We start from the raw sequence: 25,380 nt of genomic DNA on the forward strand, positions 1-25,380 counted from the left end.
TGTGTTTGAATCCTGATTTTGCTGTGTGACCTCAGGTAAGTCGCTCTAAATCCTATAGGATTCTCGGCAGCGCAGTTAGGCTCGGGATCTAGCTAGGGATCCCTGGGGGACCTGTCAAGACCGAGACGCTTTTCCCCTTACCCGCTCCCCAGCTTTCCGAGCTCCTTCTCCCTCATTTTAAACGCCCGCCCAAATGGCTTCTCTGAGCCCCCCAGCGAGCAAACCGCTGCTTCCTTCTAATTGGTACAATCTGCCGCCCGTCTTCTAGACCCCCGACTCCGATTGGTCCTATTTGAAAGTCCCCGGGGTCCCGCCTTCTTCGTCTTGACTGGCCTATTCGAATAGGACTCCTCAGTCGCTCATTGGGTTATCTGAGGCCCCCGCGGTGATTGGTCGCGCGTGGTGACGATAGCGGGCGCTGATTGGTCACTCTGGCTCGGGCGGGCGGGGAAAGTGTAGTTTTGAAAGGAGCCCGCGTAACCGACCGTCGTCTTCGGCGGGTTGTGCGGTCGCTTTACCTCAGTCGCTCGATTGTCGAGTCTCTTCAGTAGCTTTGGCTGCCTCTCCTCACAGCCCCCGGCATGGAGGATCTGTCGCCGCTGCAGGTGAGCATGGGAGGCCGGAGCGCGGCTTCGGGCTCCGACGGCCATGGCCCCGGCTGGGTTATTTAGTCCCCGGGACCTTGGCCTTGCCAGGAGCTCTCCCCCACGTTCCTGACAGGCGCCCCAGGAAAATGACCCCGACTTCCGCCCCCGGCCCAGTCAGGGGTCGCCGCAGGCCTGGTTGGGACCCCCGGGTTGCGCCTTATCTCGTAAACCACCCCCTTTAAAGAGCGAAGCGTCGGTGAAAAGGGGGAAGGGGAGCAGGGGTTCTGCCCCCGTGGTGTCCAGAGGCCCCGTGACAGAGGCGAGTGCTTGGCCAATGTCAGAGGGCGAGGAGAGGGGATCATTCAGGCGGTCCGTCAACATTTACCAAGCCAGGCACTTCGCCAAACTGGGGATACAAAGAGGCCAAAGACAGGCCTGCTCTCAGGGGTCTTACAGTCTAGCGGGGGGGTGGGGGGGGGCACAGGCGATCGGATGTCCACAAAGTGAATTATATATAGGATAAATAGGAAATAACAGACAAGGCCTGGAATTTAAGAGGGGGTGGGAAGGCTTTCCGTAAAAGACGGCATTGAAGGTGGGAGCTGAGGAGAGAGGGCACGTTCCCCTGGTTCTCCCGCTTAGCCCTGCTGTGGCAGCTGGTTGGCTGTAGGTCCCTGGGGTCCTGGTCCCTTACCTAGGAAGATCCAGGAAGCCTGGGACCGCCCCCTTCCTCCTTCCTGGAACTCCCTCTGGGTCTCCGGAGATCACCAATCTTACCGACTTGACTTCCATTTCCAGATAAGGAAAACCAGGCTCTGGTGTAGTTAAGTGACTGCCTTGGCCCAAGGTCCGGTCTAGAATGAGCTGAGCTTTGTTTTTAACCCAAGTCTCCCCTTCTTTTTCCATCGCAGCACAGGCGAGGCCCTAGGGCTCTTATGCTTAAATCAGTGAGGAGCTGGGGGCTTTGATACAACACCTATCCACCACCACCCTCAAGTCGCTTTTTCTGGCTCTTTATAAACGTTTAATGCGATCTAACTTTGATACTCTTTTTATTCAGTCTTAAATATGGCTCTAACTAAATCAAGGACTAGGAACCAGGAAACCTTGGGTCCTTGCCCTTAGTGGCCCATGTATATATTTTTTTAATAGCAAAAAGTGAGCTCAACAAATAATAGTGAAACTCTGCCCCCTTGGTACTCATGTACTCGTGTCTAAAAAGAAAAAAATTATGTGTGTATATATCTCTTATAAGCTATATACCCATTTGCCAGGGTCAGGAACTACCTCCACCAAGGCAAAACAAAACCTTTCTATGTGGGAGCTGCTTGATGCGGGTAAGGGTTAAGTGGCTTGCCCAGAGTACAGTAACTTCTAACAAATGACAGATTGGATTTGCAAGAAGGTCTTCCTAACTCCAAACCCAACAAATAGTCCATACAATCAAATGTGTGCCTGAATAGTATTTGATGTGTTTGTGCTTTAAGCTTTCTAATGGATCATAAACAATATCATAGTTTCAATTATTCCAGACCACCGGTATAGCATGTAAACTTTTTCTGTATGATTCCCAGGGATGTGATTTGATTCATAGTTTGAATATATCTGAAACGATGTAATAGTTATCTGTGTTATAGCAGGACTTTTCATGTATATGATGCCCATACCCATGCAGGTTTTCTTTTCTGTAAGGTAAATATCACTGTTTTCAAAGAAAGATGGGTGTAGGGATGTAGGAATTGTAGATATATACAGTCTTTGCAATCTCCTTATACTCGAGGTGCTTTAGAAACTGTTGTTCTTGAGGTTTTAAACTTCTAGGTTTCAGTGATCATCCTAAAGTGTACTAATACTGTATTCAACTTTGTGAACTGTACCCTTAACTATTAAAATATTACTTTGGATTTTTCTATTTTCCTTTCAAGACTATTATTTAAAAGCTTTTCCTGTCTCTTTTTTTCATTTCTAGCCTGTAAATGAAAATCTACAAATTAATAAAATAAAGAAAAATGAGGACGCAAAGAAAAGATTGTCTGTTGAGAGAATCTATCAAAAAAAAACCCAGTTGGAGCATATTTTGCTCCGCCCTGATACCTATATTGGCTCCGTGGAAGTTGTGACCCAGGTAAATAAAACTGATCGAAATGCAGTTTGATGTTTGTTTTTCTAGGCTTTTGTTCTTTCATTTTGTCTTCATCTCACCTGCACTTGCTATAATTAGCCAGATCTCAGAACTTTAGTTATGAAATGCTTTCAAGTAAAGTATGTTTTGTTAGTCTTCAACTTAGAAAACTTATAAAATCTGTGATGACCAGTTTATTTGTAAGGCACAATTTAGAGAATAATAAGCTGACCTTTAAAATGTCTTTACCTTATTCTAGCAAATGTGGGTTTATGATGAAGAAGCTGGGCTTAACTACAGAGATGTAACTTTTGTTCCTGGATTATACAAAATTTTTGATGAAATTTTAGGTGAGTAAGTTCAAGTAAAGGATAACCCAAATCCATTCCAACTAAAATTTTTACATAGTAAAAGATTTCTAAACCCCATTTGTGGCTCACAGTCTATAGAATCAAAAGTGTGTATAGTATTTGACCTTGCTTTAAGCTTTCTAATACACATAAAAATATGAAAACTTCAGTTATTCTAATAATAGTTCATCTTTTATTTATTATTTTTGTATTTGATTTTTATTGTTTTATTGTTTATTTTTATTTATGTTGTTGATTTTCAACAATCTTATGACATAAATGGATAGCATGAACGGTGGTAGTAGTAATAGTAATAATAGTTCCATTTTTATAGATAGAGGATTAGTGAGGAAGGTGGCCAAGCTCGGGTTCAAATGGAGATTTCTGACTCCAGAGCTAGTCTTTGTTACCTATAATCAATGCCTTCTCACTTGAGTTGAGGTCTTTCTTTGGAATATAAGTGTAACTTTTTGAAAAAAGATTTGAGTGTCTAATAAAAAGTATAATTCTTTTACTCTTTTAGTAAATGCTGCAGACAACAAACAAAGGGACCCGAAAATGAATTGTATTAAAGTCACAATAGATCCGTAAGTCTTTTTTGGTTAGCTCATTGAATACAAGTCCCTAGTATATTGAGACCAGAACTTTTTCCTATCCTATTCATGATGATCTAGCAGGTGATATTAATAAATAGTCTGGGTTCCCAAATTAATAAATGATTCTCTCCAGAGTGGGGCTTACCCCAAAAGAGGCTACATAGGCCACTAGCCTACTGACTTGTGGTATGATCTACTTTTTGTATTTTTCAGTAAGGAAAGGAGCTGTAGTGACCAATTGTGAAATTTTTAAATTATCCTACTTTATAGTCTTTCCACGAATTTACATGAAATACTTTTTCTTTTGTTCCCTACAATATACAATATTTATAATCAGAGTGGCATTAGATATCTAATTGCAACTAAAATACATTTTTTATTCTCTTAAAATTTTGCTTAGAATAATGCAATAGAAGCAACAAAAAATTTCCATGTAATATTATTAGTGTAAAGTGGCAATGGATTAGTTATTCTATTTATGTCTCAATAGCTGTCCTTGGGTAGTGGGGCAAAGAAAGGATATAAGGGGAAACTAGCAGGAAGGATGCATGCATATAGGTGACCCCTTTTTAAAGCTACAAAATAATATTTTTCCAGGTTTGTCTTTCTTTCCATTTGGCAAAGATCATATCCCCTTCCCCTGTTTACCCTAAAGTATGACTGTGTTATATGTTTATGTAACGTTATCATTGTCAGCACAGGTGTTGGAAAGAGTAGAGTTTTTTGGTGCATTTTCCTTCCTGAATAGCATTGAGAATGCTCATGTTTCACCAGTTTTCCTTTCTAAATAATTTACTGGGTTTTGTAAGAAAACATTTATGATGTCCAATTCTAGGAGGGCTATGAGAATGTTCATTTAAATTAATAAAAATTTCAGTCCATTAATATAAAATATTTAGGAAATAACTCCTATAAATATTTGTACTTAAAATATATGTTCACCTTTTATAATTTTAAATAAAAATTTAAAATTTCTTTTTCCCTAGGGAAAACAATACAATTAGTATCTGGAATAATGGGAAAGGTATTCCTGTTGTAGAACATAAGGTTGAGAAGGTCTATGTGCCAGCTCTTATCTTTGGACAGCTCTTGACTTCCAGCAACTACGATGATGATGAGAAGAAGGTCACGGGTAAGATGTCTGAAAACCACTAACCCCTGACTAAAAATTTTATCTTTGAAACTGTCATTTATCAATCTTTGGATTATTGGTTTAAGGAGGAAAGGATTTTTAACTAGCTAAAAATGTAATTTTGATACTATATCAGTTACTGTGTAGTTAAAATAGATGTACACCTGTATTCACAGCTATGAAGTGATTTACTTGAGGTGTAATGAGTATTGAGGAGGGTAAAATACAATTTATGCCTTTACTTGTCTTTTTAAAACATAGGTGGTCGAAATGGATATGGAGCCAAATTATGCAATATATTCAGTACCAAATTTACAGTGGAAACTGCCTGTAAAGAATATAAAAAACTGTTCAAGCAGGTATGTATCAGGCCCTGAGTTTTATGACATATAGCATAAGATTGCATCATTGTTCTTATTATGGCTAATATGTAATTCAGAAACATTTAAACAATTCCTGAGCTTGTGCGAAATTAGATTAATTAAAATGCTTCCTTATGTTTAATATGTGCTGACGTTCACACATCATTTTGGCATTTCTTTATCCCGATATATTTATAAGATGATTTGAAAGTCTTTTACTTTTTTTTTCTATTAACTTCCACAGACCTGGATGGATAATATGGGAAAAGCAGGTGAAATGACTCTCAAGCCCTTTAGTGGAGAAGACTATACATGTATCACCTTCCAACCTGATCTGTCTAAATTTAAAATGACAAATCTAGACAAGGATATTGTTGCCTTGATGTCTAGAAGAGCCTATGATATTGCTGGTTCCACCAAAGATGTCAAAGTCTTTCTCAACGGAAATAGGCTGCCTGTGAGTTTTGTGTGTTTTTAGGTATCTCTTCTTTACCATTACCTAACCCCCTAAATTATCTCCTTTTAAATGTTGGAGTTTTGTATATTAGCTTTTCCCAGAATATTTTTTATCCATCACCCTGTATCACTGGATTTTAAGGAATCCTCATAATCCTTGTACTTATTTTAGCTTGTGCTTGATAGGAAGAAACAAAGTGATTACTATTATGTTGGTACAGGTAAAAGGATTCCGTAGCTATGTGGATTTGTATGTGAAAGACAAATTGGATGAAACTGGCAACCCACTGAAAATCATCCATGAAGAAGTAAACAACAGGTGGGAAGTATGTTTAACTATGAGTGAAAAAGGCTTCCAGCAAATTAGCTTTGTCAACAGCATTGCCACTTCCAAGGTAATTTCTTATATTTAAATTGGTCATTGATGAAACTTACTCTTTTATCAAAGCATTTTTGCTATTATCTATTTTTAAAATTGGTTTATGTTAATATGTGGACATTTTAGTGTTTATTAAGCTAAAAGTGTAATAACAGAGTTTTTAGTGTGGTAATGGTCTGAGGCTATTGGCTTCTACATTTTATTGTTTTTCCCCTTAGGGTGGCAGACATGTTGATTATGTAGCTGATCAAATTATAAGTAGACTTATCGATGTTGTGAAGAAAAAGAACAAAGGAGGTGTTGCAGTGAAAGCACATCAGGTATGAACACTTGGTATTGCTGTGGGAAAGATGAGAAAATACTATAAATTTCCTCTCCTAAAGTCATGTAATTGTGCTAGTGACCAAGATACTCAATATTCACACACACACACACACACACACACACACACACATCCTGTATTGTATATTGTATAATATCCTGTATTAGTTGTCCGTGTCCTCACCTAACGTTGTCACAAGGAGGTCCACTTAATGTGCAAGAGATTTGTTGTCATTTTCTCCTCACATCATGAGAATATTAGTGGAACACTCATTCTGTTCACCTTTCTGCCTTTGTGTCATGACATCTTTTAGTCAATGTTTTTAAAATTCCTCAATCTCAATCACACTAACCTACCCTATGTCCTCTCCATCTTCTGGCTGGTACTAGATTTCACTTCTTTGGAAACTTAGAATCCTTATCTTGTTAAACCTACACCACCAGCATTTGAAAGATGGGCCTTGGTTTCTAAGAGAAGGTTGGAATCATTAAAGAAACTTTACAATTTCCTGAAGACAATCCAGCCTACTTTCCTTCTCCAGTTTAATTAGAGATCCAGTGTGTCCATTTGTCCTGCATGTTTCAGATACATACACAATGGACAGGCTCTTTTAAGCTTCCTTTCATACACACATGGTGATAAGAAATTGGGTTATAACCTAGACATGCAAACATATGCTTATTGTACTTTATTCTACAGTTGTAGATGAATTTTTAATTTATTAAATTTTACTGCAGGTGAAAAACCACATGTGGATTTTTGTGAATGCCTTAATTGAAAACCCGACCTTTGACTCCCAGACTAAGGAAAATATGACTCTGCAAGCCAAGAGCTTTGGTTCAAAATGTGAATTGAGTGAAAAATTCATCAAAGCTGTGAGTTGATACCATTACAGAGAGTGTAATAGACCTTTTAATAACCATACCTCAATTGAAAAAGTTATGTTATATGTTACTCACTGTTTTAACAATTCCTATGCATCTTTTCTATTTCAGGCAATTGGCTGTGGAATTGTAGAAAGCATACTAAACTGGGTGAAGTTTAAGGCCCAAGTCCAGTTGAATAAAAAGTGTTCAGCTGTTAAACACAATAGAATTAAAGGAATTCCTAAACTTGATGATGCTAATGATGCAGGTATACATTTGATAACATTAGATCATTTGGAGCTTTAGATCTCATAGTTCGGCTCATAAATTATAACATAGGTTCTTGAGAATAGATTATTTTAGCAGTCAGTATCTTATTACTAACCTAGAACTGGAATCTTGTAAGAATGACAAAGTTGAATGTTGAACATTAAGAGTTTCTTAAGATGGATTATATAGTAATGTTATATCCAACAGCAGGTGCTAGGTGATGTTCATAAAAATTACTTGTAACACCAAACAAAATAAAAGACTCCTGTCCTTTAATGTAAAAGAAAACACAGCTCAAAGGAACTTTCACACATAATGAGATATGTAAGCATGATTCTTGACCGTTTTGTTTTAGCTAGCAAGCAATAGCTCATCATTGAATATTTTTAGCTTTGTGAATAGCCATTAAAAAATTAAATGCTCCCCACCCCAAGCTATCTGATTAAATAATATTTTAATGCTATCCTGTCGTAAATTGTAAAGAGTACCAAATGTGTAGGCATGTGATCAGGAAGGTTTGCAACACTGCTATCAGCTGCTGGAATTGATTTCTTGTGAACTTTGTCATTGTAGGCAGTAAGAACTCTACAGATTGTACACTTATCTTGACCGAGGGAGACTCAGCCAAAACTTTAGCTGTTTCTGGCCTTGGTGTGGTTGGGAGAGACAAGTATGGCGTTTTCCCCCTTCGAGGAAAAATACTCAATGTACGAGAAGCCTCGCATAAACAAGTAAGTGGAAATACTTTTAGGATCTAGGAACTTTAATTCAGGATTTATTGTCGGTTTAATATTTCTGCTTTAGACATTTCAAAATATCTTATAAATTGTTATAAATCAACTTAATATTCAGCCTCCTGGTTTATTAGTATCAAAAACATTACATCCTAGCTATTGCTTTCATTAAAAGAGAGGAAAACTCTTGTAATAACTAAGCACAGACTGATCTCTTGAGAAACATTTTAACCCAAAGAAAAAGAGGACTATGATAAAATAATTTTAAAAGATGGTGAGACATAAACATGGTGTTACTCATACCATACTAAGTAAGCTATAAGTAAAACAAAATTTTTTTGTCATTTGTGTGTCTCTTTTCCAGATCATGGAAAATGCTGAAATTAACAATATCATTAAGATTGTGGGTCTTCAATACAAGAAAAACTATGAAGATGCAGATTCATTGAAGAGTCTCCGTTACGGAAAAATCATGATTATGACAGATCAGGTTAGAGTCAATATGAAATATTTCAGATGATTAAGCTGAATGAGCCTCATTTTTGCATGTCTAGCTAAAGTCATTGTCACCATCATGTTTAATCAGATTTTATTGAGGGTTTATAGGATGAACCATCGTGTTTCTATTCATAAGTACCTTACGCACACTGTTTTAAATGTGTGCGGAATAGAAGGGTAGTGATTGAACCTGTGATTTCAGTGACACAGAATTGCCAGATGAGGAATCTCCCTCTACTAATACAGACTGGCACTTTCTCTGAAGCTTTAAAAACACCAAAAGGGTCAAGTGACTTGCCCAGAGTCACAAAGCCAGTATATACCAGGGGTATGACTTGAACCTAGATCTTCCATGTATTTCAGACTGACACTCTACATCCACTACATTACAGTGCCTCTCATAGATTGAGACACCTTTGTTTTGTTCTAGAAAATGGCAAGAGAAGGAGGTTATTAGTAGGACAATCAATTTAAACCTTTCTACCATAATCAAACTTTGCCTACTACGTGCCAGGCAACTGTGCTAGGAATTGGAGATACAGAGACAAAAATGAAGCAATCCCAGTCCCTAAGGGGCTTGCTTTCTATCCAGGGGAAAAACATAGACACATAAGTTAATTAAAAATATATACTAAAACTTAATGTGATGGTAAATATTTAGGCTTTCAAACACAACATTAATTTTTTTTTTTTTGGTGAATTAGTGTTGGTATTTTAAATGTTTTTATTTTTTTAGAATTGTTGACTATTCCAAAATATTTTTGGAAAAATATCTATAAAGTATATTCTACCTTAAAGGATTCCAAAATATCCTTGTTCTATGTTTTAACTTTTTTTTAGGATCAAGATGGTTCTCACATCAAAGGCTTGTTGATTAATTTCATCCATCACAATTGGCCCTCTCTTCTGAAACACTGTTTTCTGGAGGAATTTATCACTCCTATTGTAAAGGTATATCCAGTTTCTAAGGTACTTCAACAAATTTTGATGCAACAAGATATATTTTAAAGTCTTTACGATCTATTGTATTCACCATAGGTTTCAAGAAATAAGCAGGAATTATCATTTTATAGCCTTCCTGAATTTGAAGAATGGAAAAGTTCTACCGAAAATCATAAAAAATGGAAAGTCAAGTATTACAAAGGTGTGTGTGATAGATCCTCTGGTGTAGTGCTCAATAAACTATGAGAGAATACAGAGCACTGTATTTTCTCCTTGTTATTTTATCCTAATTTTAAATTATCAGATGTTACTATTTTACACTTGAAGCAAAATATGCCTTAGAACATACATTTGTGTGATGTATTCCTCCCCACCCCACCTCCCATTCCTGTAAATCCTCTAATAGAAGATTCAAAGGTTAATCAATATTCTGTTGGTTTTGTAGGTTTGGGCACCAGTACATCGAAAGAGGCTAAAGAATACTTTTCAGATATGTCCAGACATCGAATCCAATTCAAATATGCTGGCCCTGAAGATGATGCTGCGATCAGCCTGGTAAGTTAGATATATTGAATGGGTTTCTAATTCTAAAAATCACCAAAATTTCATATTATGTCAATCTAAACATTTACTTGCTTATTTTATAGGGACCTTTTTTTTCCATTCTTCAAGAACGAAGCAACCAAAATCCTAGAAATAAGCTTCTGATCTGCTTCAGAGAAAGATTAAAACAGAATTGTTACTGAAACTTTATAACTCATAGGATCATAGATTTAGCAATAGAAGAGACCTTAGAGGCCATCCAAACCAACTCCATCTTTTTATTTCTTAATTTATAGGCCTTTAGCAAAAAACAGATTGATGATCGAAAAGAATGGCTAACTCATTTCATGGAAGATAGAAGACAGAGGAAGTTACTTGGCCTCCCTGAGGTAAAATATCTTTAATCATGTCCTGTAAAGTTCATCATTTTCATTTTTGTCATTTTCATGGGTCTCAAATCAGTTGATTATAGCAACTTTGAGTCATTGCGCTGTTTGTTAGATCAAACACTACTCTGTGTGGGGAAATCAATTGTGATTTAGCTGAATGTACGAAGGTCACTGAAATGGCCGGGTTGAGAATAAGAGATTGCAAAGCAGCAGCTGCACATTATTATCCAGTGTCTGGTTGATTATTTTATCCTTAATATATACTATACACAAAGAGATGCTTTTTACTCATAATAATTTTCTAATGGGTTACATTGAAAGTGCAAAACTATAATCTCCCACTTCATTTAGTATGCTCAAGAATAGTAGAAAAGAGTTGTTGGATTTTTGTGTTTTATTTCGTTTTGCTAAATAGTTATCCTGTAGAATATCTTTGTTGAATATCATCCTCCTTTTGAATCCTCAGGATTACTTATATGGGAAAGCTACTAAGCACCTAACGTATAATGACTTCATCAATAAAGAACTAATCTTATTCTCAAACTCTGATAATGAGAGGTCCATCCCATCAATGGTAGATGGTAAGTTGATCTGCTTTACTATTAAATTAACAAGAGAAACAGCTTGTTCATTTTGACATTTACTATTATTTTCATTTTGAAGGTTTGAAACCAGGTCAGAGAAAAGTCCTGTTCACATGTTTCAAAAGAAATGACAAGCGAGAAGTGAAGGTTGCCCAATTAGCTGGTTCAGTAGCTGAGATGTCCTCTTATCATCATGGTGAAGTAAGAACAAATTCACGAAACACTGCTTTTTGTTTCAAATTAGTTTGTGTTCAGTGGAAAGAAATACCAGAAATAGTCTAACACTACATCTAGATTTTAATTAATTGATTGCTTATTATCTCTTGTTGAGGAAGCATTAGACCTGGTACAAGGGGAAAGTTCAGTGATGATGGTTTGTGCCATTACCATACTGATGTCCATGTTAAAAATAGTGATAACTTTAACAGATAGTATGGGAGTAAGTAATATAATTTCCAAGAAAAACAGTAGTATACAGCAGTGATATCAACCTCAGATAGAAATGGGAGCCACTAAACTGTACATAAAGATCCCTACATGCCACATATTGACTTAGAAAACCACATATTAACATTACCTATGTTCTATTGTATTTTTATTTAGTTAAATCTTTCTCGATTCCATTTTAATCTGGTTTGGACCCTCTGGGCCACATGTTTAACACCTCTGGTGTACAGAATGTTATGCCCATTTGCTAACAAATCTGAAACACTCAACAGTAAATTTTGAATTACAAAAGCTTCACCATCTGTGATATTAATACAGCTCCTTTCTTTTAGAGAAAAACAGACTTCATAATTAAAAGTTTGTTGTTGTTTTTCAATTTCAGATGTCATTAATGATGACCATTATTAATTTGGCTCAAAATTTTGTGGGCAGCAACAATCTCAACCTCTTGCAGCCCATTGGTCAGTTTGGTACCAGGCTGCATGGTGGCAAGGACTCTGCTAGCCCTAGATACATCTTCACAATGCTCAGGTAAAGTCTACTTTTGGTTTCAGTGGAACTTTGGTAACTTCAAGTATCATGTTTTGTCAGTTAGAAATTCAGAAATCTTAATTAGTCAAAATTTGTGTTTATGATTCAAATGCTTGAATAAACATGCCAAAAATGTTATTTCTTGAAAGTCTGGTACTCTGCAGATAGCAGGACATACCAGGGTTATTCTCTAAACAGCAGAGAAAACTTAAAACTGATTTTCAACCATTTGAGTTCAGTACCATGGATTTTTCTACAACTTTGCCTCCTTTTAGTAGGCACAATCTCCTTCCCAAACTCTATACTTTTACTGGTATATTCATCCGTTTTAACCCTGTTTTCTTGTTACAGCTAGTTATTCACTTTGGTTATTTTTTGGCCCTCCTGGCTCAGAGTGAATGTAAATAGTAATTGTTTCTGTTTTGGCCTGCAATCCTGAGGGTCTTCCCCTCCCAGTTTGATGATTTTTTTTTTAAATTAAAGGGACCTTCCCTTGACTCACTTCTTAAAGAGGCCTATTCACTGAATAGACATTACCTCACTCAAAGTGAGAACCTGAAAAGACCTTAGATTGAAAGGGCCAGGGTCTTCCATTGCATCCTGGGCCATCTCTAGTCATCTGATGAATATCTGGCCACTGCACCCAGATGGCTCTGGAGGAGAAAGTGAGGCTGGTGACCTCGCACAGCTCTCCCTTAACTCAAATCAAAGTCAACTGCAAGTCTTATCATCTCCTTAATGTCATGGTCCTCTTTGAGAAAGGACAAACAGAGTTTTGATGGCTCAGTTTCTATATTATATAGTCAGTCCTGTATAGTTTTTAAAAGTAGCACTTCTTACCAAATAACCATGATTCTAGATTTTTTGGTTTCAATCACATTTCTGAGAGATCTAACATGAATCATCAAGTACTTAAAATAAGTTGATTTTTTAAGTTTTATTGATGTATTGTTGTGTTTACATTACACACATTTACAGATTATTCCTATTTCATGAGATATCTTGTAAAACAGTTAAGTAAAACCAATAATACAGTGGTTTCATCTGAAAGTACGTGCATCATTCCACATCTATAGCACCCCCCATCTATTTTTTAATAGAAAAAAATGTTTTCTCTATCTCCCACGTCCATTCTTTTGAAAAAAGAAAAAAAGAGATAAATTTCTTATAACAAATACACGTAGTTAAGCAAAACAAATCCCCTCAGTGGCTGCATACAAAAATAAATATGTCTCATACTGTACCCAAATTCATCACCTCTCTGTAATGGATAGCTGGTTTCATCTGGAATCTCTGGAATCCTGAATGGTCATTATATTGATCATAGTGGTGTCTTTTTTTGGTTATCGTGTGTGTGTGTGTGTGTGTGTGTGTGTGTGTGTGTGTCCGTCCTCCATAAAAAAACAAGGATGTGCATAGAAGTACCAGCAAAACAATGCAACATATCCTGAGTTGGACAACATGTATGTTCCATACCCAAGAGAGAGGGAGGTATATATATTTTCTAATTTCTTCTTTGGGGACAAGCTACCAAGTTAATTACACAAATAAGAATAATTGCCAGAGATAAGACAAAATCATTTCTTTTACAACAACTGAACAAAATCAGAATTTTTATAAAATATCAACATTTGTCCATTTTCTCCCTAGCCCATTGGCTCGGTTGCTTTTCCCAGCAAAGGATGATCAGACTTTGAAGTTCTTATATGATGACAACCAACGTGTAGAGCCAGAATGGTACATTCCCATTATTCCCATGGTATTGATAAATGGTGCAGAAGGGATTGGAACTGGGTGGTCCTGTAAGATCCCCAACTTTGATGTCCGAGAAGTTGTGAATAATATCAGACGTCTGATGGATGGAGAAGAACCTTTACCAATGGTAATGATTCCATGTGATTTAGAATCTAATTCTAACTTTATCGTTCATTTTAATTGGTCATTTATTAAAATTAGTCATAAGCTAATTGATTATAAAATCTTTTATCAAAACTTTGAATGAAGTGTTTCCAAAGTCTTTATTTTGGCCTTAAACTCTTAAGATACAAACCAACCTGTTTTGTTTTGATTTTTTCCCTATTCTTTAGCTACCTAGCTACAAAAATTTCAAGGGTACAATTGATGAGCTGGCTCCAAATCAATATATTATCAGTGGTGAAGTTTCTATTCTAAATTCAACAACCATTGAAATCTCTGAGCTTCCAGTCAGAACTTGGACCCAGGTAAAATATTCTATGTTTTTTGGTTGTGATGAAGACAAGTTAATTCTTGTGACCTTTATCACTTGTTGAATCATTTGACTTACCTAAGAATGAATGGGTTCTTTTTTCAGGTATATAAAGAACAGGTTCTGGAGCCCATGTTGAACGGCACTGACAAGACACCCCCTCTCATAACAGACTACAGGGAGTACCACACTGACACCACAGTGAAGTTCATAGTGAAGATGACCGAAGAAAAACTGGCCCAAGCAGAGCATGCAGGACTGCACAAAGTCTTCAAACTTCAGACTAATCTAACATGTAATTCCATGGTATGTCTGAAAAGTACTCACATAACTTAGTATTTTGAAAGATATATGGAACGTATTTATTATATAGATTCCATTTATATTGGTCTTGAAAAATATTCGTTAAGCAAAGCTACATTAGCATACTAACATTTGTGATCAAATGAGACTGTAATCGCAGAAACTATTTCTGTGATATTTTATTTAGGTTAAATCTCATTGAAACAGACAATATCCTATACAAATAACAATTACTTTAAAGTTATTTATTTTATTCTGATTCCAATCTGTTTTTCTCATTTAAGGTGCTTTTTGATCATGTTGGCTGTCTAAAGAAGTATGATACTGCACTGGATATCCTAAAAGACTTCTTTGATCTGAGGCTTAAATATTATGGACTGAGAAAAGAATGGCTTACTGGAATGCTTGGTGCAGAATCCGCCAAATTGAACAACCAGGCTCGGTTCATCCTAGAGAAGATAGAGGGGAAAATAGTCATTGGTATGTTACCACAATAATAGATACCATATTAAAATACAAGACAGTACTGTACATTCAAGGTTAGTTTCCATTAGACAATTTTGTGAGAAGAGCTGCCTGTATTGATGGCCAGATATCATGGATTGGCACCAAACCTAATCCTCCTATTAATCGTGTTCATTTTGATAGTTTGTCAGAAATAACTGAAAGTGTATTACTTTTGTTATTGATTAAAACCTAAAATTTTTATGTGGATTTGCTAATCTATATGACTAGGACCAAAGTAACTGAAGCATGATTAAGCTCACACCAGCATAATAATTTACAGCTTATTAAGCACTTTATATACTTTTTTTTTAACCTTCACAATCTCCCCATGGTCTAGACAGTGCAGCTATTATTTCCATTTTAAAGAAAAAAACTGAATCTCAAAGTGGAAATCACTTGTTTCTGAGATTACAGTCTCATTTGGTCACAAAACCTTGTAAGGTAGGTGCTATTGTTATCCTCATTTTACAGATAGAGAAATGAGGCCAAGTGACTTACACAGGGTCATAAGCTGATATCTAAAGGCAGGATTTTAATTCCAGTCTTCCAGACCCCAAGGTCAAAACATTGCGTACTCTGCCACCTAACTTAAAGGTGGATAGGCTAGTAATTAGCCTAATGGAAAAGAATTGAAAATAGAAATACACAAGGATGGATGGAAATATATATAGACATGAAATGGTGGAAACTGGCTGTGTGCCTAGGACAGAGGAAAGGGTAGGGTAATTCAATGGAAATTCCCATAGGACAGGGTTCAAGTAACTAACAAGAGACTGAAGAGAGGCTCTTTTTGACACCAGAGAGAAAAGAATTACCAAGAGTTACCAAAGAGACTAAAATATTAGGCCTAAAGGGATAGGGAAGCATAAGCAGGACAAAAGCATTTGAGTGATACTCCAAGCCAAAATTGAGCTAACTGAGTGGAATTATTATACTTAAAAATTATTCTGTATATAGTTTGTGCCCCAAGATTTCCTTACACTAAGTAAAATAGTTTTACATTAAAAGATAAAAGTGCTTTGCCCTATACTGAAGTGAACGTAGTAAAGGAGAAGTTAATAATAGCAGGGGTACAGTGAAGTCTTTGGAAGAGAATCTACCTAATAATGGGGCTGTGGCTCTTAGAGTTGACTCTGTTTGCCTGCCTCCATAAAAGATTTATAGGTTATTCAGGTATGATTTCATTGCCCCCTTGTGGCAACTTGCATTTGCAAAGTGGACCTTTCTCACACCAGCTTATATAAAACTCATACTTGAATTTATCTCTTTTTAGTAAATATTTTTGGAGGGGCGATGGGAAGGTTGTCCTGACCTGTAATTTTATTGGTGGAAAAGAACTCCTAAAGAGGAGATTCCATCTACTATTGATGACAGCCCTGCAGGAGAGAGCTGCTTGAACTGCTGGGATAGCGAATGACTAGCTCCAGTGCCTTGCAGAGGCAAAGGCCAGCTCTGTCGACTGTTCGGCTGCTGCACTGGAGTATTGATCGTATAAGATGATTTCCAATTTTTGTTTTATGTTACATAATAGGGGAAAATTTATCCCATTCCTAATATTTGTTTTTACTGTATACCGTATTAAGCTTATAATTATCATAATTTTCTTTCTTTTCTCCTAGAAAATAAGCCTAAGAAAGAGTTAATTAAGGTTCTGATCCAGAGGGGATATGATTCAGATCCTGTCAAGGCCTGGAAGGAAGCTCAGCAAAAGGTAATTTCTTGATCAGCTTCCTTTATTTTTTGTTATCATAGTATCTAGGTGCTGGCATTCCCTGTGAAAGTTATCATTTTAAAATTTTTTAGAGTCCTGGAGACAATGAAGAGGAAAATGAAGAAAGTGAAAATGAAAAAGAAACTGAAAAAAGTGATTCTGTCACTGATTCTGGACCAACTTTCAATTATCTTCTTGATATGCCCCTCTGGTATTTGACCAAAGAGAAGAAAGATGAACTCTGCAGACAGAGAACTGAAAAAGTAGGTGTGAGAGGGGATTGTTTTTCTTTAAATGTTGGATTTGGGTGTAACATGTTACCTATACAGAGCATCCCAAAAGTCTTAGTGCATTTTTGAGCTTTAGTATCTTAAAACTACTCTAAGACTTTTAGGACACCCTCTATATGCTATTTTTGCAAGTGGCGTATCTTTGATTTTTATCTGATATGTAATTTAGGAACAGGAATTGGAGACCTTAAAACGAAAAAGTCCTTCAGATTTGTGGAGAGAAGACCTGGCTGCTTTTATTGAAGAACTTGAGGTATGTGGGTTGGTTTGGGTGAAAGTGTATGTAGGTGTTTTAAGAAGAAGAAGATGTGTCATTTTCACAGGCATTATTATAACTAGAAGTAGAAATAATATAAGAAACATAAAGATACATGCCAGAATATCAAAGAGTCCTACCATGCAAAGAAATCATTAAATAATAATTCTAAATGGTCACATATGCCAGAAAACATAAAATTGTATACTTGGGACAAGACGGGAAGACAGGGCAGGACTTTGATTGAAAGTTTGGAGGTGATGGGATTTCATTGTGCCTACACAGAATGGAAGACAGGATGGTACAGTGGGTAGAGTGCCGGGCCTAAAATCAGGAAAACTCATCTTCCTGAGTTCAAATCTGGCCTCAGATACTTATTAGCTCTATGACCCTAAGCAAGTCACTTAACTGTTTGCCTCAGTTTTCTCATCTGTAAAATGACCTGGAGAAGGAAATGGCAAACCACTCCAGTATCTCTGCCAAGAAAACCCCCAAAGGGGTCATGAAAAAATCGGTCGCAACTAAAATGACTGAACAACAGAAACACAGAATGGAGCTAACAGAAAGGTCTGGAATGAAGAGAATCGCCAGCAGACCTTTGCAAAATGAACTGCAGGACCTAAAGAAACCTATACTCTTCATTTATGAGGACTAGCCAAGTCATGCACACACCCCAAAAAAAGTTTTAAATCAAATTTGCTTATAGTCCTAGTGTAATTTCAGGGATTCCCCCTAGTCTTCCCTTTACATATACCCCACCACCACCACTGGAAAAAAAAAAAAGGATTATGTATACTACTTGCTGACCTGAAATTTCCCTTAACAAAAGAAAAAAATTATCTTTCCATGTTTAGTGATAAAGGGCTTACAGTGCAAATTACCTTAACTAGCTGATCTAGTCCAATATCCTCAGTTTGTAGAGTAGGAAACAAACTCAAAGAACTTTAAGATGCTTCTGAGTATCACAGATTTAGAGCTGAAAGAGACCTCAGAGGTCAACTAGTCCAAAACCCTTGCTTTCCAGATGGGGATATTTGAAAGGTCAAGGGTCACATGTATAAGTCACATGTGTTTCTTTCCATTGTCAGACCCATTGAGGTATTGTTTTGTTAGATTCTTTTGTTCCTTTTTATTTGTTACAAGAGTTGGCCTACTGTATAAAGACAATGTCTGTTACATAATATTTCCTTTTCATACCTTTAGGTTGTTGAAGCCAAGGAAAAACGGGATGAACAAGTGGGTGTTGTTGGTAAAGGTAAAGCTGGTGCAAAACCAAAGGCAAAGAAAGGTCAACTGGCAGAAACTTTGCCTTCTCCTTGTGGCAGACGAGTCGTCCCTCGAGTGACCGTAGAAATGAAAGCAGAAGCAGAAAAGAAAATCAGAAAGAAAATTAAGGTAATAAATACATTTGAAAAAATTGGTAGCATGGAAGAAGAGCAGGCCTCAAAGTTAGAAAAGGTTGGGTTCAAGTCCCACCTCCAACATATGTTGGCCATGTGCCCTTGGGAAAATCGCTTACCCTCTCAGTGCCCCTAGGCAACTCTGAGACTGAGTTGCTGAACAGGTGCCAGTCTGCATTGCCAGAAGATGTTCTCTAAGAGAGTTTACCATCCCAATGAAATCACAGGTCTAATCATCCCCTCCTCCCCCCAAAAAATATATGTGTGTGTCAATAGCTTTTCAAATGCTGCTTTCTTTTCCAAACTCAATAAATATAATTATGGTACTACTTGCTTTGGAGGTAGCTAAGAATTGATCACTACTTCAGTATTCCTTATCCCTAAAGAAAGACTCATACAGGCATGCTTCACCAAGTGATATTGGTTTCAGGAATGAACATGTTAAGCAAAATAAGCATTAGAGAAAAAGTTAATTTCACAAGAACAATATTATATAGAATGCATGTGATATTATGGTGGGGTTTATTAATGTGTTCAAATGTTGTGAAACAACATTGGTTAAGGCAACCTTATTATAGGTATATCCATAAGTTTTTCCAAATAGGCTTTCATTTAGTTTGAAAATGCTTACTTAATTGAAAAATGTGAATATATAATTTTTGAAGATACTCTTCCTTAAAGCTTTAAAAAAGTTATTAGCTACCAAAAGATTTCTTCCTAATAAGTTGCTTTGAGCAACAGCTAACATCTAGTTAAGATAACCATTTCAACAAACATTTGTTGAAGGGCCTACTCTGTACAAGACATGCACTGTAATAGGACCATACATTTAGAGCAACTCCCAGATACTATATTCCACTTGTAGTTATGAGACTTCCCTTAACATTTTGTTCCAGATTTTGAGGATGTACAAAACTATTGTGGGTTTATTTTGTAGGTTCATAGATTTAGAACTGGAGAGGAAGCTTAGAGGTCATCTAGTTCAGCTCTTGCAGTTTACAGATGAGGGAAATGAGACCAAGAGATGGGGAGTGATTTGCCCTAGTTGCCCAGAGAGTAAAGAGCACAGCTGGGATTTGACCTTAGATCCTTTGACTCCCATTCTATTGCTCTTTGCCCTGTACCATTCTTGACCTTTAGGAGCAAGCTATGGGAATATATTTTGACATTTTTCTTTCTAATTATATATTCTTGGGATTTGTCCTTTGTCTAATTATATCTCTTCCTATTCATAGAGACCATTCCATTAAATAATTCATTTTCAGGATGTCTTATATAACATTGATGAACAAGTATGATTCTTCTGCAGTGTCATGCTAATAAGCCTTACTAAAGTCACTCTGTACCTACATATTGCCAGTGCTTAGCTATGTGGAGTTGGCAGAACTTTTAACTTTTTTTTTTTATGTCTTTAGACTGAAAGTATCGAAGAAAATTCTCAAGATGACAGTATAGAACCAGAAACTCTGAAACAAAGACTGAACAAAAAGCTTAAGGCAGAACCAGGTAATTTAAAGGAAATAAATAATACAATCTTACGTTAGTTACCTACCAGGCCATATCTAGTGAAATGCACTGAAGCTTGTGGAGTTCACGGTACAAGGGCTGTCTCCCTGGGCAATAATCACCTTATAATGACATCCTTTGGTAATTCACGACTTTGGACTTTTTGAATGAGGCTCTACATAGACTTTATTAATAGCACACCATATGGCATTTTAAATTGACAAAATGTATTTGTCCAAAAAAAGGTTAAAGTAGTTTTTCTGTTATGTCAATAAGTATTAGAAATTTCAAAGCACTGTAAAAATGTAAATTCTTATCTCTCAAGCACTTACTTATTCGCAGAATAGAATTGGCACCATGGGTAACACAAAAGAAATATAACATGTTGTCTCTACCCTAAACAAATTTACAAGTCAGAGAAGTTAGGACTAGTATAAACAATTAATATAAGGCTGTATAAGAAGGTGCTAAATTGAGTGGCACATACAATAAGTGCTATAGTAGTCCACAAAAAGGAGACATTAAATACTAAAGGCTAATGAAGTTCAAGAAAGCTTAATGAAAAATATGGGATTTGAACTTTGCATCAGGCATACACCAATGGGAATTTGGGCACAATCTGTGCAAACACAATGAGTTAATTTAAGGTGTTGAGTGCTTAGGTTTTGGAGGGTAGTTATTGGGAAATAAGTTTCAAAAGGTACCATAGGACCAGAATAAGGAAGGCCTTTAAAGCCTACCATTTAGGAAATTTATCCTGGCAGCAGCATATGCTATCTAGATTGGTGTAAAAAGAGGTTAAACTGAAGTTATTGGAGTAATTCTTCCTGGGTTGATAGGGGTTTGGGCTAGAGTGGTAGTAATTGGAACAGAGAGAAAGGCATATAAGAGGAAGAATCAACAAGTCTTGGTGACTAACAATATAGAAAATGAAGGAAAAAATAATTCACATGTGTTTCTAAGGTAATTAATTCTTTTCTACTTTTCTACCCTTTAAGGTACCAAACAAAAGAAGCAGACCAAATTGCCATTCAAACCAATCAAAAAAGAAAATAAGAAAAATCCTTGGTCCGATTCAGAATCTGACATGAGTTGTAACGAAAGTGACTTTTATGTCCCCCCTAGAGAAACTAAATTACGCAGGACAGCAGCAGGTAAGAAAAACTACCAAAAAATTAAGGTGCTTAGTGACCTTAAAACTTTAGATGGACAATATATTACAGTTGGCATCACTGAATGAAACCCAGGAATGGTTTTGTTACAGAGAAGCAACTATAAAAATTTTAGAGGAGGAAACTAGAGGAAGTTGAAATACTATTACATTAAAAGTGAGAACTGATGTCTAAATGTTACTCATTTTGACCTTTTATTTGGGTTTTATAACAGCAAATACCAAATACACAGTTGATTTAGATTCAGACAGCGACATTTCAGATTCTAAAGAGGAATTTCAAGATGAAGATGAGGATTTTATCCCATCAGATGGAAGTTCATCTCAGGTTAAAAGGGCACCAAAGTGAGTATATGAGCTCATTTGAATGTTCCCACTTTGTATTAATGTCTTTGGAAAGATTGTGGCTGGTACAGACATACTCCATTTAACATTGTCCCAGCCAACTTCATTAATACATCATAACAAAAGTATCACTCCTACTGACACATCTTTTACCAATTGCCCAGGCTACAAATCAAATTTTTTGGTCAGTGATCGGCCCAGTCAGAGTTTATTTGGGGAGTTAATTCCAAGCCCTAATTCTGCCTACCATCTTGTTAATCACATTAAGTTCATTACCCCCCTGTAACATTTCATTTAACATGTGTACAGAACATAATGTGAAATAATAATTAATATGTAGGTTAGAGAGAGTTACTAATTGCTAAAAACAATTTTATTCTAGAGCAACTAAAGGACAAGCTACTAGCAAAGAAGAGGAGCCACAGAAAAGTTCTTCATCAAGTATGTGTGTGTGTGTGTGTGTGTGTGTAAAATTATTAAAATATTTGCCTTATGCTTAAAAAAAACTAGGTAAATTTAGCTGATTTGCTTTTATTCCCTTTGGTAAAAAATAAAGTTAATAATTTTGTCCACGTATTATGCTGGTATTTAGGAAACTAAAAGTAATAGAAGAACTCTCAATTCACTCATAAAATATTTTCTGTCTTCTCAAGATGAAGTTGAGGACCTGGAACCTGAGGATACAAAAGATATGGCTCTGGCTTCTTCAAGTTCTTCTGCTTTCGATTTTCCAGCTGAACTTGAGATTACAGATCCAGCCCCCAAAAAAAGCACCGCAGGGAAAAAGACTGCAGCAAAGAGTGAGTCCAAATATTTTAAATAACTCATGCTGAGAATAACTAGTAAGTTAGCTACCACCACCATAAGTCAATTTTTAAAATCATGCCCAGAATTCATGTAGGATGTCTACCGGAATTAAATCTTTCAGAAGTTGCAGCCATTGTTTTTGATCATAATGTAAAAAATAATGTGTCACTTAAATGATAAATTTTAGTGTATTAAACTAGGAACCAGATGATGGAAAGAGTACTGGATGTAGAGTCTTCGCTTGAGCCCCAGTTTTCTTATCTATAAAATCAAACACTGCCTATCTCATGAAGGTTATTTGGAGAGAAATACTTTGTAAAGACCTTAGAGATCTGCAAAAATTCAAGCTTTTGTTATTGTGTGTTTCTAATCATTTACATATTGCTGTAACATTTCCAGAACACTTGATCCTGTTGGATCTTTAAAACAATCTTAATGTTACTGCCCATTTTACAAGTAGAAGAACTGAGTTTGGAACAGATGAGATAATTTGTCCAAGGTTTTTACCACTAGTAAAGCCAATATTTTAACCCAGGTCTTTTGACTTCCAGTATGGTGCTTTTTCCACTAGGAGACAGACACATGTTGAAATCAACAAACATTCATACAACTAATTGGTGTAAAGGGAGCAAGAATAGCAAACTGTGGCCCAAATAAGGACTTTAAACTATTATATACTTGTGATACTTGAGAAAATAAGTAAAAAAAAAAATTAAAGTTAGGTTCTCCAGTGTATGATTAGCTTTGTTGCAATGGCTTTTCCTAGGGTGAATAAAAAGAGTAGTTGATAACATTACTTGGAAAAATAGGACAAACAAAAACTGGTATACAGAGTGAGGAACTACATCCAAAGACTCAAATTCTGAATCGAAATATTGACTATTTCAGGTCAGTCTTCTACTTCTACTGCCGTAACAAAGAAAAGGGCAGCACCGAAAACAAGCAAAAAGGCCCTTGCCTCCAAAGTGTCTCCAGACTCTGTCTCTGAAGCCTCTGAAAAGATTGTGCCAGCCAAAAGCAGGAAACCTCGCAAAAGGAAGCCTTCTAACTCTGATGACTCTGATTCAGATTTTGGAAAAAGCCTATCAACAGCCAAATCAGGGAAGGTAGGTCTTTTGAAATACACATGGACCCTGATTTGGTACTGAGTGACTTAAGGTTTAAAAGGGAGGTATAGCAATAAAAGCTTCTGAAATTTATCACTTTCACTTAAGCCTTACAACCTATGAGACATTCTGCCTTTAAAAACTCATCTACCCTTGACTTTGAACATACTTGTATATATTAAACAGCACTTAATGTTGTTGCTGGCCTTTAGCTGCCTGAGAATCCAGTGTTACAGTTTCTAACAAATTAGAGCCTCTTAAATTGCGATGTGTTTATTATTATAGTTCCTATAATGTAGTTCCTTCATTAACTTCAAGTTCTGTTAACTCTTTATTTTTAGAAATCCAAGAAGGTGGACGATGACTTCCAGATAGACTCAAATTCAAGCCCAGCTCCTGTGGCACCACGGGCAAGACCTGGCCGAGCAAAGAAGCCTATTAAATACCTGGAAGAATCAGATGAAGATGATATGTTTTAAAATGTGGAATTATTTTTAATCTTAATGATATCAAAACTGTTTTTGAAGTCATTTCTCTCTGAAACCCTTTAGTTTCTTTCTCTGAGAAGAAGTCTAGCTCTCGGAGTATTTTCGATCAAAAGCTACAGAAATATTTTGTTACATTAGAATTTTTAGCAGTGGTAAAGCTCGAGTACACGGTCACCGACATTTCTTTCATCACCACCTCTGTGTTTTGAGTCCTCATGTTTATTTTCTCTTTTTAAATCTGATTATGAACCTTGGATGTAAATTCTCTCTCTTGGTCTGTTAGTTTGTTGAGTGTTTAGGTCAGCTAAAAAGTACCAGTCATGTAGATTAATAAGTTCGCCTATCACTGACCTATACAATGTGAGAGAGAGAGCGGTGCTTTGGCTTCCAAAGTATAGATTTAGTGAGACTGGAATAATCTCTTCATACAGTGTTATCTTGTTAGTTTTAAGAGGTGAGCAATGTTTTACCAAATAACCCTTTGATTTTACAGATCTTCTAGCTAAAATATTCCCCTTCCCAAAGTACCTAATGTGAATATGTGTCTACCTACCTCTAACAAGTCAGTATAGTGAAGAAAAATTAGTCAGATTGGTCACAGAGATAGCGTATTTTCTACAAAACTATTGATTGGCCAAAATTCGCACATTGCAACCCTACAGAAATTGATATTGGCTGCCTCAGTATCAAATTTTTCTAGGATAAGGTTCCAAGGTGGTATGGGCATTTATTTTAGAGGGCAGTTGGATGTTAGCGTCTCAGTAACAGGTAAATTTGGTGACATTGGGAATTAACCATATGAATATCTTTAAGCTTTTGAAGCCCTTTAGCTTGCTGTATATAAGTGTTGCATCTGTTTGTGATCTGTGAGTGGTTCTCAGTGTATTTGTAAATATTTGCTATGTTTTCTATGTAGTTGAATTAAAATAATTTTTGTACTTAAAAAAGTGGTCAATATGTTTCATCCATTACCATATATTCTCAGGGAACTACATATATCAGAAAAGGACGGGTGGCCTTTCAAAAGTGATGCCAAAATTTTTGCCCTCCTTTAGAGGTATTTGTTAATGGCACTCTCAATGGGTTGGGGGTGCCGCTAGTCCTACAATCTCCCCACCCAAAAAGTATCTTCCTCAACAATATGGGAAATGCT

General features: G+C 36.4%; 1 protein-coding gene across 1 annotated transcript; it reads left to right on the plus strand.

Moving 5' to 3' along the window:
* The first annotated feature begins 387 nt into the window (after positions 1-387).
* TOP2A (DNA topoisomerase II alpha) lies at positions 388-25,168 on the plus strand. The gene is made up of 35 exons (XM_036756138.1): positions 388-605; positions 2,557-2,712; positions 2,969-3,059; positions 3,583-3,646; positions 4,642-4,787; positions 5,049-5,146; positions 5,394-5,606; positions 5,827-6,000; positions 6,203-6,304; positions 7,044-7,181; positions 7,302-7,440; positions 8,016-8,173; positions 8,541-8,666; positions 9,515-9,625; positions 9,713-9,818; positions 10,062-10,171; positions 10,456-10,548; positions 11,015-11,129; positions 11,212-11,333; positions 11,962-12,110; positions 13,761-13,992; positions 14,198-14,332; positions 14,443-14,643; positions 14,925-15,120; positions 16,767-16,858; positions 16,951-17,121; positions 17,318-17,401; positions 18,608-18,799; positions 20,220-20,310; positions 21,309-21,464; positions 21,697-21,826; positions 22,209-22,267; positions 22,480-22,626; positions 23,522-23,739; positions 24,081-25,168. The coding sequence occupies exons 1-35, from the start codon at positions 582-584 to the stop codon at positions 24,216-24,218; spliced, it is 4,677 nt and encodes a 1,558-aa protein (XP_036612033.1). The 5' UTR covers positions 388-581; the 3' UTR covers positions 24,219-25,168.
* Positions 25,169-25,380: the final 212 nt, after the last annotated feature.

Source organism: Trichosurus vulpecula, chromosome 4 (genome assembly GCF_011100635.1).
Source record: "Trichosurus vulpecula isolate mTriVul1 chromosome 4, mTriVul1.pri, whole genome shotgun sequence".
NCBI lineage: Eukaryota > Metazoa > Chordata > Mammalia > Diprotodontia > Phalangeridae > Trichosurus > Trichosurus vulpecula.

Coding starts and splice junctions, on each gene's coding strand:
- TOP2A (XM_036756138.1), top strand. CDS start 582: ATGGAGGATCTGTCGCCGCTGCAG. Junction 8,667..9,514: donor TCATGATTATGACAGATCAG/GTTAGAGTCAAT, acceptor ACTTTTTTTTAG/GATCAAGATGGTTCTCACAT. Junction 14,644..14,924: donor ATCTAACATGTAATTCCATG/GTATGTCTGAAA, acceptor TTCTCATTTAAG/GTGCTTTTTGATCATGTTGG.